The sequence below is a fragment of the Anarrhichthys ocellatus genome, unplaced genomic scaffold (genome assembly GCF_004355925.1).
Source record: "Anarrhichthys ocellatus isolate YVR2014 unplaced genomic scaffold, GSC_Weel_1.0 scaffold11, whole genome shotgun sequence".
NCBI lineage: Eukaryota > Metazoa > Chordata > Actinopteri > Perciformes > Anarhichadidae > Anarrhichthys > Anarrhichthys ocellatus.
The window spans coordinates 9,297,731-9,313,811 of record NW_022280041.1 but is presented as its reverse complement, the minus strand read 5'-3'; the positions used below and the strand labels follow the sequence as shown (position 1 = coordinate 9,313,811).

Genomic DNA, 16,081 nt, shown 5'->3' with positions numbered 1-16,081 from the left:
CTCTCTCTCTCTCTCTCTCTCTCTCTCTCTCTCTCTCTCTCTCTCTCTCTCTCTCTGTCTCTCTGTCCGTCCAGTACGCAGATGAAGAAAGTGATGTTGACAGTTTTCAAACACAACCACGGGGCTTACCAGTTCTTCAGAGAAGCTTTACAGTGAGTGTACCGGCTCTGCAAAGGCCATGTTTGTTTTTAACATTACAGGACAGACCTGGAATGTGAAACATCTCTCTCTCTTAGGTTTGAGATCGACGAGACTTCGCCGAGCATGTCCGGCTGCTGCGGCGACGACTGCTCCTACGAGATCCTCAGCCGGCGGACCAAACACGGCGAGGCCTCGGCGGGACACACCCACGGGGGTGGCCACTGCGGGGGCTGCTGCCACTGATCCGCTCCGGCTCCACCCTTTTTATGATTGGTTAAAAAGCCAGCAACTTTCGTGGCTGTGTGTGAAAGCTTGAGCTGCCTGCTACTCCGCAAGCGTTTTGAGTTTGCCCTCCCCCCGGCTGTAGAGTGCCGTTTAAAAGTGAACCCACGGCGGAATACCTGGCAACAGGTATTGGTGTCGCATTATGGATTTGTGTGTGTGTGTGTGTGTGTGTGTGTGTGTGTGTGTGTGTGTGTGTGTGTGTGTGTGTGTGTGTGTGTGTGTGTGGGTGGTCCTGCTCCAAAAAGCAGTGTGAGCTTTCACACATGGCTCCTGTTCTTTCTTCCTTATTGGTTCAATGTCCAAGCCTTCATTCTCTTATCCCAGTTACTGACGACAATTAGTAGTTCCCAGTCAAGAAAAAGCAAAGTCATGGCTGACATTCTTTACCACGACAATGAGCCTGGTCTCCTAACGGGCCGTGTGCTGTATTCAATCACCCTGCAGCGCTTCTTAAACTGTGGCTCGGGACCCGGCCTGAGGCTGTATTATAGAAACTCACTACCTCAAGTCAAGGCGTCGCCGTACATTTTTCTAAATAAATCACGCCCTCGTTCAAGTTCCCATCACATAAGAAGATGTAGTCGGTTTCTGTTATACAGCCCCGGATTTCTTTTGGGGGGCCCCCCCACACTGAGACTACCAGCTTGTGTCACTGAACCAGGGTCCCACGATTAGGCCTAAAGTACTCACATCTGGGTCCCAGAAAACAGTCAAACCCTGCTGTACCGTGATACCACCTGTTGTATCCAAATATGGCCTGTAAGTGGTTTTGTAACAAGTGAAGTGCAGCTAGCAGCAAACTCCACATCGGCCCATTCTTAAAATCTGCTGCTGTCAACTTAATCCCAGTCGGACTCTCTTGCTCATTCAGATGTTCCCTCAGTTCATTTCTGAATCAGAGTTGCATGTCATTGTTTCCACGCTGACAGATTCGCCCTCGCCATAACGTGTGTTCACATCTGTAATATAGCATCCTCCCAGTCCGTTGCTTTCTCCTCTTCTTTCTGCCTCCGTGTCCTCGAGGTCCCGGTCGATGACTGCGGACCCGTTCATGTTGCTCTCATCTTCAGTCCCCCACCCCCCCATTGTACAATTGCATCACTCCCGCTCGCCTCTCCGTTCGCTTCCTTTCCAAGAGGTACTAATGATAAACAAGTTGATGTTGACGCTACCTTTTTTTAGCTGTATTTAAAAAATACTACAGAACCATCCTCCATCCCTTCTCTTACATAGTCTGTTAGCATGAGCGAATCATATTGATTTAACATGGATGAGGATCGGTAGAAGTCACCGTTTCATTATGTGGCCGCCTGAGGCTGATGAATGCTTTTAGCTTCGGAGGAGGGAACACAGATCGGATGGATGGATGATGGAAGTGATTGCAGAGCACCGAAAGTGTTTTTTTTTTTTTGTTTTGTTTTTAAATGGTCGTTATTCCTCTTCTTCTCATTAGCACCCGTTTTGCGGCCCCACTGTCATTAGATTGTATGACAAAGTTTAGAAGTGTTAACACAAAACTCGTAGTCTAGATCATGATCAACAGCGCTGTTTTGAACAAGTGTCCCATAATTCAGTGCATGTTAGAAATATGTGATGAGGGAGCTGTGTGAAATTTGAAAGTGAGTGCTGACATTCGGTATTCCTTAAAGTCCGTACGATAAGATTTGTACCGTACACGTGGAACATGGTTCCTGTTCCACTTTGGATTTTAGATGCCACATTGCCGTCGATCTGTTTAATTCCATGTCTGTTTACAAAACCTTCAGGGTATTTTTGGACAGTTTCGCGTGCTGGTCTCCCGGATAAGAAGCCCCGTCTAGAAACCACCATCAAACCCTTCTTGATTCCAGGATTGTAGTCGGTTTGTACAGATTGTCCTTGTGGGCTGGAGATGTAAAATAATATCACTTTACCTTTCTGCTGTGGATGTAAAGGTTCCTCCATGTCGTGTGGCTGTGAAGGGCTTTAATTGGTGCGTTTTGAAACGTTTGTTCTTTTTTTTAACGGTCATATCGAGGCTCAACTTGAGGTTTGTCTCAGACGAAAGTATGTGAAGCAGGGCAGACTGAAATATGAAGTCGACGGACTCTTTCTTGCACCTAGATACAGAAATACTCCGTGTTACAAAAGATCAAAATGTTATGTATCACCAAAAACAAAAAAAAATGAATTTTGGATGACAAATCCAGATCGTGGGGTGAAAGTTTGTGGTTGCTTCTAGACTGGGTAGAGACTTATAAAGTATTCAGCACCTCAAGACCACATGTTGGTGTCTCATGCTTGTTTGATCATGAACAACAAAATAGTGCTTGTTTTAGTCCTAGACTACCTTCTGATAAGTACAGTAAGTCTTTTTTTTGTACTGCATAGGTTACAATACAAAGGGGATGTTGTACATAGTGGTAGTATATCAACCGACTGACAGTCTCTCTCTCTCTCTCTCTCTCAGGTTAATCAAACGTAATCAAACCTCATCTGTTTTATTTAACAGCCATGTCAGCTGGATTAGATTGGCCCCAGCTCTGACCTAGAGTCAGTTTTTTTGTTTGTGTGTCATGCCGTAGTATTTTTACGATGTGTTACAGTAAAAAGGAAGAAGCTCCTCTGTCTTGGAAATGTGAAAGTGAATGACACAAAGTTTGAACTGACCCTAGATCAGTGCGCAGTGTTTACATTAAATCCAGATAGGTGGGCTGTCTTTAAAATAAAAAAAAAAGGCTCACTGGAAGTAAAAATCAGTTTGTGAAAAAATCTTAAGTTTAAAAATGAGCCTAAACTCAACCAGCTTATTTTAAGTCAGTGAGTGCTTTTATTTTGGAAAATGGTTACAAACCCTCACAAAATCACTGATCCTTCTCTTGGTCCTTTCTCTGTGTATGTATGTGTGTGTGTGTGTGTGTGTGTGTGTGTGTGTGTGTGTGTGTATATATAAGCTGTTGTGGATCCATCTTCATTTTCATTTCTTGGCCTTTTACAGGTGAAACACTTTTTAAACATGTTGTTGAAAGTGAAGCTCCATGTTTGAGAGTGAGTGTTACAGTCCTGTCCATGAACGACAATGAAAGGGAAAACTAAGTCATTCTGCCTTGTCAGTGTTTTATTTGTATGTTACAAATAAAGGAAAGTTGTTTGACTTTTCAAGAGATGCCCGTTTGTTTTTTGTCATTTATGATCTTGAAGTTTTCTTTTCAAGGGACTAAACAGTGGAATATATAGAGGCCCACCTCTGCCTGGTAAAGGGAATAAAAATACCTAAATTACTTATAAATCACTATATTATAATATTACCTTAGCATCGTACAATCGTTTAATTTTTTATCATTCCCACCTTTTCATCAGTTGTCTGTTCTTGGTGGAAATGGACTTCCGCAAAATACTTAAGGTTGCAGGCATTAAATATTGGAAATAATTAAGTGCTTTTCACCCTTTACAATAATTTAAAATGATTGTTTTGTAAACTGTCGATTGTGCAGGTATCACGTGGAACTATTAACGTGATTGTACACGTTCTGAGGGGGGCTCCTTACCGTGTTGCACCGAAACCGGAAGTTGTTGGTACATTGCTTAGGCAAATGAATGGACGTTTTGATGCACTGAGGTGCCTTTGCTCACGTTTGTCAAAGATGAAATGAACCTTTCTGCTCATAAGTCGACTCCACCGCTCCTGTCTTCTAAGATCTCCCGCCTCTGGTAAGTGAAGGAAAATGAGAGTCGAGCTATTTTCTGTTAAAAGAAATGGTCAAGCTAACATAGCCTAGCTAACACTGATTTTAAGGTTAAAATTGAATGCGAATGCTGTCCCTCTTAGCTAGTTAGCTTAATGTTGAGTGGTAATTGAGGACCAGAATTGTGGCCCATTTTAGTTAGTTACCATAGCCTCGAGACAAAAATACCAAGTGATGAAATACAAATAAAACAATCCTCAGGGTAATGCTTTGTGAGTGGTAATGTTTACCATGTTGTCATCCTTTCAGCAGGTCAGGGTACCATGGCAGCGAGGATGAAGCTGAAGCTGAAGACCGTGTTCGTGCTCTACTTCATGGTCTCCCTCATGGGCCTCGTCTATGCGCTGATGCAGCTGGGTGAGCGGTCACCACACAGCCTCAATGGCCTTATTTCTACAGCAGACATTTAAAACATTTATAATTTAAACATTGTAGTTGGAAAAGCACAGGTGCTCACATTAACGATGGCTCGGTGCTAATAAGTGTCCCAGAGAGCGACACTAGTGAGCCACCACAGACCATATCAGGGCCCCCACTAAGTGGAATGCAGCTATCATAATGTAATTAAATATATTTGTGCTTTTCCTATTTTCCTACTATGACGTGTCAAAATGTCTGCTGTGAAAAAGGTCCATGAAGACTTGATCCATAGGTATAATAGGCTGTGTCCATGACAGACTGATGTGTTGATTGATTTGACAATAAAGTAAAGACGATTAAAGATCAATAGAGGGGAAAACCCCAAAACACATGGAAGTGATCAGCTTTATTTGCTTTATTAGCCATGTTGATCCTTTAATTTTTGGAAACATGTATTGAAGATCCCATTTCCCAATAAGCCTGATCTTAAAGTTTGGGAAGAGAGGTTTAGCGTTTGTACTTTAAGCTGACTTGTCTGTCTTGTGTCCCAAACGCGTTGCAGGTCAGCGCTGCGACTGCACAGAGCACGACATGCCTAAAGACCGTACCATATCTCGGCTGCGGGGGGAGCTCCATCGTTTTCAGGAGCAGATAAGGAAGTCTGACGCGACGAAGCAACCACAGAAACAGCCCGCTAAGCCCACCATCTTTGTCATCACCCCAACATATGCAAGGTAGCCCAGGGAGGCTGGTTTCCTTACCTCCTTTCCGGCTCACTAGCCTACTTCACCTCCACCCTCCTCTATTGCTGTCCATTTCTCTTTCACACACAAACACACTATTCCTCTGATTTCTGCCCAGGCTGGTGCAGAAGGCCGAGCTGACTCGTCTGTCCCAGACCTTCCTCCATGTTCCTCAGCTCCACTGGATCGTTGTGGAGGACTCGCCACACAAGACGCCGCTGGTGTCTGACCTCCTGGTGAAGAGTGGCCTGGCCTACACACACCTACACATGCCCACCGCCAAGGACCGCAAACTGCAGGAGGTGGGTAGAGACATGGCAGCCGTTTAAGTGTGAACAAAAGAGCGTGTTTTTAAAACTTTCGGTCTGAATGCTAACTCTCCACCTCAGGGTGACCCCAGCTGGCTGAAGCCCCGCGGAGTTGAGCAGCGGAATGAGGGTCTACGGTGGCTCAGAGAGGACAGAAGGGCTCAGCCAGGAGGAGACAACCAGCAGGGAGTGGTTTACTTCGCTGACGACGATAACACCTACAGCCTGCAGATATTTGAAGAGGTGGGTGTCGGAGTGTAGACGTGTTTATTTGTATTAATCCTCAGCATGTCGTCCACAGGGACTGGTTTAGTTTGTTAGTCTACAGATAAAGGAAGTGAGTGTTTAAATGTGCCATGATTGACGAAGAAAAACAAAGTTGCTCTTGTCTTGTGTCAGATGAGGAGCACCCAGCGAGTGTCTGTGTGGCCGGTGGGGCTGGTCGGAGGGATGAAATACGAGAGGCCCGTGGTTGAAGAAGGAAAGGTAGATGCTCCTTTTTTATATTATGTTCAGTTAACTGTGGAACTGAAGGAACAAGTCTAAGATGAATAATGCTGATGAGCTGTTTTGCTTAATTTAAGAAATGAATTGACCAAATTGCACACAGATCGATACTTTTTTTGTTGTTGTTGTGATTTTTCTAAGGTGGTTCGCTTCCATACTGGCTGGCGTCCCAGTCGCCCCTTCCCGATGGACATGGCCGGCTTCGCTGTGTCCCTCAAACTGGTCCTGGCCAATCCAGAGGCCTGTTTTGACGGCGACGCACCAATGGGCTTCCTGGAGAGCAGCTTCCTTCAGGGATTGGTCACCATGGACGAACTGGAGCCGAAAGCGGACAACTGCTCTAAAGTACGAACGTGTGTTAGAAAGATGATGAGAAAGAGAGAAGGCAGGACTTGAATTAAAGATGACTATCATCATGTATGTGCGTAATAGGAAAGAAGAGCCGATAGAGATAATTTTTTGGGTCATTTGCAGTATATTTGTAAGCAAAATTCATTTTCTAATTTTTTTTGTCAATTCTGTGTGTTTTTATAGGTGCTGGTGTGGCACACACGGACAGAGAAACCCAAGATGAAGAGAGAGGAGGCTCTGCAGGCTCAGGGACTTGGTTCAGACCGTGCAGTTGAGGTCTAAAGAACACACACACACACACACACACACACACACATTGTAAAGCGTACTCTGCTGTCTAAGGCTGCATATATAACTCTGTGTTGTAAATACTGTAAAACAGAAATATCTGTTCGAGGTCACATTTAAACTTATCTGCTCTTTTGTGTGTCAGGTAGTCGATGTACGTGTGTGTATATATTGAGTGAGTGTGTTGTTACAACAGTGAACGTTAGTGTGTGTGTATCAGGGTTTTCTTTGCTTTTAGTGACAGTGGAGGACGAGTCTGGAGTTTAAACATTTGCCTGATGGGGGCGCCAGTTCTTTCATATTTTTTTTTAACGGCATGCAGTTCCACCACCAATACATGACTCCTTAAAGCTTGAGGAGCGACGCGTCTTAGTACAGAGTCCATGCTTACCTCATTCGTAGGGTTTCACACGTTTACTTGTGCTCAGTTTAAATCCTGCAGCGTAACTCATTCCTGGTGATTATTTTTTATGGCTGAGCCTGATTAGTGTCCGCAATCATCCACATTGATGCGTTTTTTAGTCACATGTCACAACAACGTCACCATCATTGCATGATAATAAGCTTTATACAACCTGTCTAATCAAAAAGTCTGCATTTGTTATCAAGGTAATACTATTGTGGAGCAAAGGTGCATTTTTTTCCCAGTAAACAATATCCATAACATACATGCAAACATATATGCTTACAAATTACTCACAGAATAATTAAGAACAATGCTTAAAAGCTGTTGCCTTGTATTTATTATGCTTTTATTATGATACAGAGACGCAACAGTTCCACACCCAGTGTAGCTAAGAAAGCCCTGACTAAGGGAACAACACTACTGAAACTCGTGTAAAGCAAAACACGCAAATACAAAACACGCTGTCCATGTTACATATTCATGCTTTAATAATGGCAATAAAAAGACTTGAATTGTTTTTACTAGGAAACCCCTGGTACTTTAAAGTAGCAGTGGTTCAATAGCATTGAATGACTCGAGCTGTGCTTGATTATTTTCCCCTGACATCCTCAGAATTTGTAAGAATAAAGAGCAACATAACATTATAGCTCAAACAAGTGCTCCTTGGCTGCTGTTGTATAATACTGTAAAAACAGCTAGTGCCTGCTTTAGTGTGATTAGTGCCTGTAAGTCAGTGCTCTACTGGTGTATTATGTATTTATTACTGTAATATTGTTCTTTACATTAAACAATGTGATAATCTCTGTCTGTCATGAAAATAAACCAAGATGATGTAAAACATTAGTCGTTGTATTTTGGCCTTTTTATTTATACGTCAGTTATTCATGCCTTTTTAAAATTGTTTTTAAATTTGCTCTTTAACTGTTTGCAGGACGAAATTGTGGTTCTTATATTTACTGTCGGTGCTGATATGTGATCAGTGTTTGGGAGGAATTTGCTGACAGTCCGAATACAGAACGATTTTCTCTTGCAACACATTTTGGATTCTGACCCATACTAGTTAAAGAAATGCTGACTTGACAAAAGAAGTCGAGTCTCGACTGCCTGCTCACTGTGATTTGAAGCGCAGCCAGCAGCACATCTGTTCTCAGAGTGAGTCAGGTAATCCTGTCACACTTTCGTCTACCTTTTTTACCCACCAACATCTAGTGTCAGTGTCATCTAATTCTGTGTTTTAGCACCAAAACCCTAACATGTCGCTGCTTGAAGGTTACCCACCTGGGCGGAGACTCTCTGACCTCAAACGCAGCTGAGGTTTTTTACAGGCCAATGTGATTGACAGCTGCTACACCCTCTCCGCAGGGACGTCGCCTGCTTGGTGACTATATATGGAGTGCTATAAAGGTGTGAGTCCACCTCGCCACCCACCACACACTCACACAGAAGATGATGGTGCACTGGGAGGGGAGGAAGAAAAGATGAAGTCATAGCACAATGATTCACACACACACACACACACACACCTGTAGACTAGACTACCTGTGGTACTAGAAAGTAGTTTAGTCACAGTAACCTTTTAAAGTATCTACACTTTCATGCATTCACTCTTATAACACTCTATTTTATGTGTTTATTTTTCTCTGTGTGTTTTACCGATGTCGGTGTGTCCTCAAAGTTGCACAGTATGCATGTGTGTGCATGTACAAGAAGGTGTGAGCACATCCTCAAGCTAACTTAAAAAACAAACATGTAGATAATTACCTAACGCGCACACACAGCTGAGCAGCTCCCATTACCTGTCCCACCCAGACATGGTGTTTACCATCCAAACAGTGAGATAACATTCAGTGACCAAAGCTAGTTCATTGTATCTATACACACACATACATTCCATTAAGATATACCAGCTTACCAGATATACCAGAGACTCCTATTTTTAACACATTACTGGAGATAAAGAGGCAAATTCCTTTATTTCAGAGGCAGACATTTTAAAGTACGGTCACACTTTGCCTTAAACCAAAACAAATTTTTTAAATCTCGAATATTATCAATGTTAACAATAAATTACCTTTCATTATTAATAATAATGGATTAAAAAGTAAGATTAAAAAAATAATTCATGGGGATGTTATACACATTTGTTAATGGGTAATAAATGAATAAAGGCCCTTTAAATTCATCTAAAGTCTATAAATTACCTCTGACTAGTTAGTTTTGACAGTCTGATATAAGGTGCTATCTTTCATGTGCTTTAAAACTTTATGATCTTCTGGCTTTAAAACTGAGAACAATATATATTTTAAGACGCAAATAAATTGAGTTAAACTGGACCAATATATCAGTGAGCTTAGTTCGCGTGATTAAAGCAGCTACAGGTGGAAAACTGCCACATGTAAGGACTTCAGGTACAGTTATATTGTCATATTGTTTTGAACATGTTCATGAACTGCCATCATGCCCACGTGTTATCGAGTGTAGAAGCTGGAATGTATGTTGAAAGTGGCCTTTGGGGTTAAAGTGGAACTGAAATCCCCATCTGTGTTCTCTGCAGGTTTATCTGTGACAGCTGAGGACGTTCGTGGTTAATGATTGACAGCCACTGATATCAGAGTAGGATGTTTGCTTCTAATGGAAGGATATTTCTTGAGCTGAAAGGCCTATGTGTGTGGGTGTGTGTGTATGAGTGTGTGCCCATGTATGTGTAAGCACGTAGGTTCTGACTCTAAATCAGAACTTTATCTCCAACTCAATGATTGTTTAAGGATGTATGGAGGAGGTATGCGTGGTTCAGTAGAAAGAGTGAGAAAGAGGGAGGGAGAGAGAGACAAAGAGTCCTTGAGAGTGAGAGTGCTCTGGTGCGTGTGTGTGTGTGTGTGTGTGTGTGTGTGCGCGCCCTTTTTGCATGTGTGTATTTGCTTTGCTGACGACAGACGTGCAGGTTCGGGCAGGGTGGGTGTGTGACGCTGTGTGTTAGGGGAGTATCCTGAGCTCCCAGCTCTCAGTCATTCACTCAGTCACACACACTGGATGTACACACACACACATACACAAACAAACACAAACACAGGAGGAGAGAGGAGACAACAGCAACAGATCAGGTAAGACAAGCAACCCTTTCTTATCTAAAAGTATCTGCATTTTGCTTATTGCTCCTCTATGACATTCTTTTTAGATCACTTACCATAAAGTTGCTTTATGTAAGAAAAAGTTTATGTAAGAAAACAAGTCACAGCTTTCTTGTTTCCTCTAACAATAAATTTCAGGGTGTTAAATTCAGTCTGTCAGTCCTGTTTGTCTGATTTTCTCGCTCTTGCTGCTCTACCGATCACATTGATTGCTTTGTCTACATTCTCAACATAGTGTTATTAGATTTTAGATGTCCTTGTTACATTCACCCTCTGTTTCCGTTTTTAGTTTCCTCCTTTATCTTTGTTATCTGGGCCACTAGGCGATGGTTTGATTTTGGACAGATTGTGTGACACCTGACATATCTCTACCCGCTTAGCGCACAATTCCCACAAAAGTCACTGCTCATATTTTAAAGTATTTAATGTATTAAATAAATGAATGTAGGGCCAAACGACAATTAATAATTTGATTGTAATCAAACGTAGATACTGGGATGAAAAATGTAAAAGTTCACTCCGATAGAACGGAATTTGTGCAGACTTGTTTCTGATGTAAGGTTGGTTTGTAAAAGATTTAAAGTGTAATTAACACTAAGCCTTCACAGCTTTCTGTGGGTTTTTCACTTAACAATCAAATCAGCGATGTGACAGAAGGTGTTTAGCCCTCGCTGGCTGTTGGAAAATCACCTGCTGTGACACCGATAATAACCTCTCTCTGGTATTTGTCAAAATCCGTGAATTTGATTTTAACATTACTGTGAACGAGAGATAGTCAACATGGAAGTCATTGATTCTGGCTGCTGTACAGCGTCCAACTAGTTTAAGTGTCAAAGTCTGAGCCCCTGTTTGCACTGTGGTTTTAAGAACATTGTGTATTTAGTTCTGACATCCAGTTATCATCAGGGTCGTGATAACACTGGCCTACACACACACACACACACACTCACACTCACACAGAGAGAAGTCAAAAACAGATCTACTGGTGCAAAACTCCAAAGCTCATTGTCTGTTATTTGGTTTCTTAAACATCTTGTGAAGGCAGATACTATGTTGTACTTCGGTGCATACCATTCACAGATAAAACATGCAGACAGTCACACATACCCATGACACTGACATTAGCTTCCATCTATGGTCTCCTTTCATGAGTGAGGGTTATGTAACGACATTAATCTCTGATCTCTCTTGCCCCCCCCCCTTTTCTGTCTTTCAGCCGTGAAGCACAAAAAATAAAAAGTGTGAAAGAAAAACAGGAGACAGAAAGAGAAAAGATGACAATTGGCAAGAACTCCAGGAAAAGCTCTGCGCGGAGCTCCATCCGGGCGCCAAAGTTCCTCGACAAATCCAGCGGCTTCTACTGTCGCCTGGATGAGCCTGAGGCCGTCGGAGAGGGAGAGGAGGTGAGGGTAGAAGAAGTAGAGGAGATGTGTCACGAGAGGGGGGACAGCAGCAGCAGAGACGGGGGAGTCGTGGCGAGCAGCCCGAGCCCAAGTGCGGTGCACATTTCAGGGGCAGATGAGAGGGAGGAAGTCGAGGCGTTTGATCTCAATGAAGGGATGATGGAAGACGACGGGGAGACTCTCCTCCAAAGGACACCCAGCCGCCGCAGCAGCAGGTGGAGAAGGAGCTCCAGGAGGAAGCAGAAGGTGGAGAGAGGCGAGGAGGACCCGGCCCGGGATGATGGGCGCAGCTCGGGCACAGAGAGTCCAGTGGAACCACGCGCCCTGGAGGGCACCAGGGTGGTAGTTGAAGTGGAGACGGAGAAAGTGAAGAAGATGGAGGAAGAGAAGGAGAAAGCAGGAAGAGGGAAGGAGCCCACGCTTCTTCACTTCTCGATTCGGGAGGATGCGGATGACCGGGTCCTGATCAGAGACAATAAGAGGTGGAGAGAAGAGGAAGGAGAGGAGGAGAGGAGGATGAAGAGGGAGCAAGAGGAGGGAATGAAGGTGGTGAAGAGGAACACGGTGAAGAATTACCGCAAGGTGAGAAAAAATTGACGAGTTTCTGTCAAGTTGTTATCAGCATATTGCAAACAGGCTTTTGTTTTATTCTGCTAATTCTCATCTTCAGCTTCACGTCACAGAGTTGAACTTTAAGCCCTCAACATGACATAACCGAGTCCTCAGAGTTAGTGGAGCAGAGGGGTAAAGTTCTCCCTCAGCATCCACATACTGGGCTATTAATCACCATGGAAACTATCACCTAATAATAGACTGCCAGCAGGGTCAAGGTACAGCAGCCACTGGTGCATGTCACCGACTCATTAGGTCACTTCCTCTGATGGGATTTTTCCTTTACGTCACATTTAACGGCATTAAAATCAAATCAAACGATGGTGGGACAGAGGTTTCGCTAACAGGCTTTTAGCTGTACGAGCTAACGGGTACACGTCCGTGTCCCCTCATCTGATTCACATGTTCCGGACGATTTTCTGCTTCCTTGGAAACACATGCACAGAGGTGACATTCCTGTGCCTCCCATATCGTGTCCTTTGATCAGTGGAACGAAGTATGGCACTGTTTACCCGCCCACTAGGCCCACACCATAAAGAACATTCCACTGCCGTCAACCAATCAGCTCCACCCTCAGGCCTCACAGGCTGACCTCTGAGTCTGTGTCTGCACAATATTAGTTTGATGTGTAAGTCAATGAAAATGAGAATTCCTGTTGCTGTTCAATGTTGAAGAGTCTTAAACGGTGTAAAATCACTATAGTCACAATAGCAATAGGCTTAGAGCAGTGGTTCCCATCCAAGATATATCTGAGGGGTACAAAATGTTAGTTTTTTTTCTATTAGCTTTTTGCTTATGATGCACAGAATTTTATATCTTCAGGTCATCGTCCACAGATACAAGAGTGACAGTTTCTATACTTCCACTTATTTCCAATGAACTGCGACTTTAAACTGAAGAGCCTTTCAGTCAGGACGCAGCAGGTCAGCTGAACATGCGAAAATGTGACAATTTAACATGTGTGGAGGATAAAGTTTGCCTCAATAATTAATATATATGAATATAAAGTTATGTTTGTTCAAGGAAATCCACAACTGCTCAAAAATTGAACACAAAACTTCACGAAATATAAATCTGAGAAGTGATACTTTATATTCCCTATAATGTTCTTTATAACTTCCTAAAAAAACTAATTATTAACAAAATAGAGACCTATAAAATGCTACAGAGAAAGAGAAGCAATCAAAAAGATAACAGGAATTCACCACGCTAATCCCACCACTTTAAACATAAACACAATTATAATGTTTAATGCCTTTTTCTGATCATGTGTATGGATCGTTAACCTTTACCCTCTCGTTCTCGTCAGGCCTTGGACCGAGCCTTCCGTCGCGGCTGGGAGGCCTTCATCACGAACCTCTACAGTGTCAAGCTCGCACCTGTGACATCATCATCCTCACCGCCATCTTCCTCACCGTCGTTGAAGAAGAAAGTGCAACACAACTCTGTGTTGGCTGAGTTTCAGTAGAGACTGGCGAGCTACATGGACAATCAAACTAACCCCTTTCTAATATTTAGTTGGATCGAATTGTGATTATGCAAAGTGGGCTGTCCTGCCTGAATGACATTTCTCACAGCATCAGCTATCACAGAGACCACATGATGCGAGTCATACATTAGGCCTCAGGAACATTACTTAGTCATGCAAGTTACTGAGTCTTAATTGCTCATCATACAGTTTATTGCCTTGTCTCATGGTACACATTAGTTTGCACACAGACAGCAGGGTTTCAGTTTTGCTGTTGCTTTTACGGTGAAGTCTATGGGCTTGAATGGAAAAGCCCTTCATGTGACTGAGTTGAGCTGCTTCTGGTTCCCCTCTACGATGTTGCCACTTTCAAATTAGGTCTTAACATCTCAGCTCCTTAAATTCGGTCCACTGTCAAGAGCTTAGAGTACAAATAGTCTTTGCATCCTTTGGTTTGGCACTGTGAAACTACTAAAGTGTTGATGTGCCACCAAAAGGAATGGAAAATGTACAACCGCATGAGCAATGACTGATTAGTGGACTTTAGTTTTGGAGACATTTCTGTATCTTAATCAGTGTCATTTATTGCTGCCTGACAGCTAATCAGTAATGAGAGACACGCACACACAGTGAATCAGTATTTAGACATTGTGATAGTGATTAACGCACACATTTTTCTATCTGAATATTTTTTTTAAATTGCATTTTTTTTACCAATGCTAAGAGATTCAAACAGGGGGTTTGCCGCCTGTGTGCACAGAAATACACAAGAGTACAACTTGTCAGTGTTCGACTTCCTCACTGTGTGTTCTGGTGAAGATTATATAACCTGAAGGGACAAGCAGGAGAGTGTGTGCAAATGAGAGAGAGAAAGAGATATTTTTTATAGCCTGGTTATAAATCAACCTTTGTTTCGGTTGTTACCGTTGCAGCTGCACATCATGAAGAAATTTTAGTGGCCTAAAACATCACTAATTGGCACTTTAAAGGTCAAAACAGAGTTAACTTCGGTACATGCATTCAACATGCAACTGGTGGAAAGAAGACATCATATAAGTAATTCAGGAGATTTTCAATATATTAATTATTTACCCTTGTTACAATGAAAATATAATGTTTATTGTAATTCCCTGTTATCCACTTTATATCAGATTTGTATATTACCTCTTGCAAACTAGACTGAATAGCTGAGAGAACTTGTTGTGGTTGTATATGATTGTCTAAAAATGTGTTAATTTTCATAAAAATCCTTTTGTATCCTAATCAAAGCATCTGAAGTCATGGGACATAACAACAAGCACTTTTCTGAATAAATAAAGACTTAATTTATTGTACTGGTTGTATTTTCATGTTTTGGGATGAATGAATGGATCTGTCTGGATTTGAATTAGCTGATGTCAGAGTCATTGCTGTATGAATGAGTCAGAATGAATAAGATGTAAAACACATCATCACATCATCATATCCACTGTGCCATGACACCGAGCAGCTTAAAAAAGGGACCGATGAGAATGCTCAAATCATGATGACGGTTAACTTTAATTAACTTGCTGAACTTTGATATCGTATGTAAATATGATCTAAAAGCTTTCTGGAGTTTTTAGTGCATTTGGCAGATGACAATATAAGATATGAATCTAGACTCATACATACGGTACTAGGTTGTAATAAATGGATGTAAGGCTGCTTAATTTGAACCACAGAAACTTGTGTTAAAACTGAAGAAATAAAAAGTACCTCCTATTATTGATAATATTATTTTAATGAAAGAAAACTTCCCGCTTTCTTATCGTAATATGAATTCCCACTGTATTATGGTAAATACATCTCGAATTGGGAAGAAAATGTTGCTTTTTCAGTATCTTTGCTTCCACCCTGTGGATGTAAACAATGTATTTTATTTTTCTTAACGGAAATGACGCAATAAAAAATAAACTGTAGGTTTTCTTTTGGACTTCAGCTGTAAGTCCTCTGTCCACAAACAGTGACAGTCAGTTTATCATAAATAAAACAGTTTTCTTTGTCAAATTTTATTTTTTTCCAAAGCTAAGCTCGTGGAAATCCCAGAGACAGTTTTCCCGGTCATATTTTGCCGGGTGGGAGGAGTCCTTCACCGGGGACATAAAAGCCAGACGGACCGGTTAGCTCGTCCACTTCCTTCTCTGTTCTGTTCGAGGTAAGACTTCTCACATTGCTGGTTAGAGCTCCTTCACTTTGAAACTTGTATATTATAATAAATAACACTGTGGATTGTATGCATTGCGAATACATTGCATCGCTTATTGAGATACTTCTCAATTTAGTTACAAGACCACGTTTTGTTTAAGCTGGCAGCTTCTGTGCAGCGTTTCAGTGA

The 16,081-nt window shown here is 42.2% G+C and overlaps 3 protein-coding genes across 5 annotated transcripts in view; all 3 read left to right on the top strand.

Annotated features, from left to right (window-relative positions):
• naa40 (N-alpha-acetyltransferase 40, NatD catalytic subunit) overlaps positions 1–3,572 on the top strand; it is an 8,585-nt gene extending 5,013 nt beyond the window's left edge. Inside the window, exons 7-9 of one of the 2 annotated variants that reach the window (XM_031851315.1) lie at positions 75–152; positions 237–430; positions 681–3,572. In XM_031851315.1, coding sequence (XP_031707175.1) covers positions 75–152; positions 237–384 — 226 coding nt within the window. In that variant the 3' untranslated portion in view covers positions 385–430; positions 681–3,572. Of the gene's footprint in view, positions 1–74; positions 153–236 lie in introns of both variants that reach the window. The other variant, XM_031851314.1, reaches the window with a different exon arrangement.
• Positions 3,573–3,652: 80 nt separating this feature from the next.
• b3gat3 (beta-1,3-glucuronyltransferase 3 (glucuronosyltransferase I)) lies at positions 3,653–7,957 on the top strand. 2 transcript variants are annotated; one of them, XM_031851313.1, is made up of 8 exons: positions 3,653–4,116; positions 4,404–4,508; positions 5,074–5,245; positions 5,373–5,556; positions 5,644–5,805; positions 5,962–6,048; positions 6,211–6,414; positions 6,604–7,957. In XM_031851313.1, the coding sequence occupies exons 2-8, from the start codon at positions 4,415–4,417 to the stop codon at positions 6,700–6,702; spliced, it is 1,002 nt and encodes a 333-aa protein (XP_031707173.1). In that variant the 5' UTR covers positions 3,653–4,116; positions 4,404–4,414; the 3' UTR covers positions 6,703–7,957. The 2 variants fall into 2 exon arrangements, with proteins under 2 accessions (XP_031707173.1, XP_031707172.1); XM_031851312.1 differs by having other exon boundaries at positions 4,401–4,508.
• A 3,506-nt stretch (positions 7,958–11,463) lies between these two features.
• LOC116385701 (golgin subfamily A member 6-like protein 22) lies at positions 11,464–15,059 on the top strand. Its single transcript, XM_031851381.1, has 2 exons — positions 11,464–12,227; positions 13,567–15,059. The coding sequence occupies exons 1-2, from the start codon at positions 11,517–11,519 to the stop codon at positions 13,723–13,725; spliced, it is 870 nt and encodes a 289-aa protein (XP_031707241.1). The 5' UTR covers positions 11,464–11,516; the 3' UTR covers positions 13,726–15,059.
• The last annotated feature ends 1,022 nt before the right edge of the window (positions 15,060–16,081 follow it).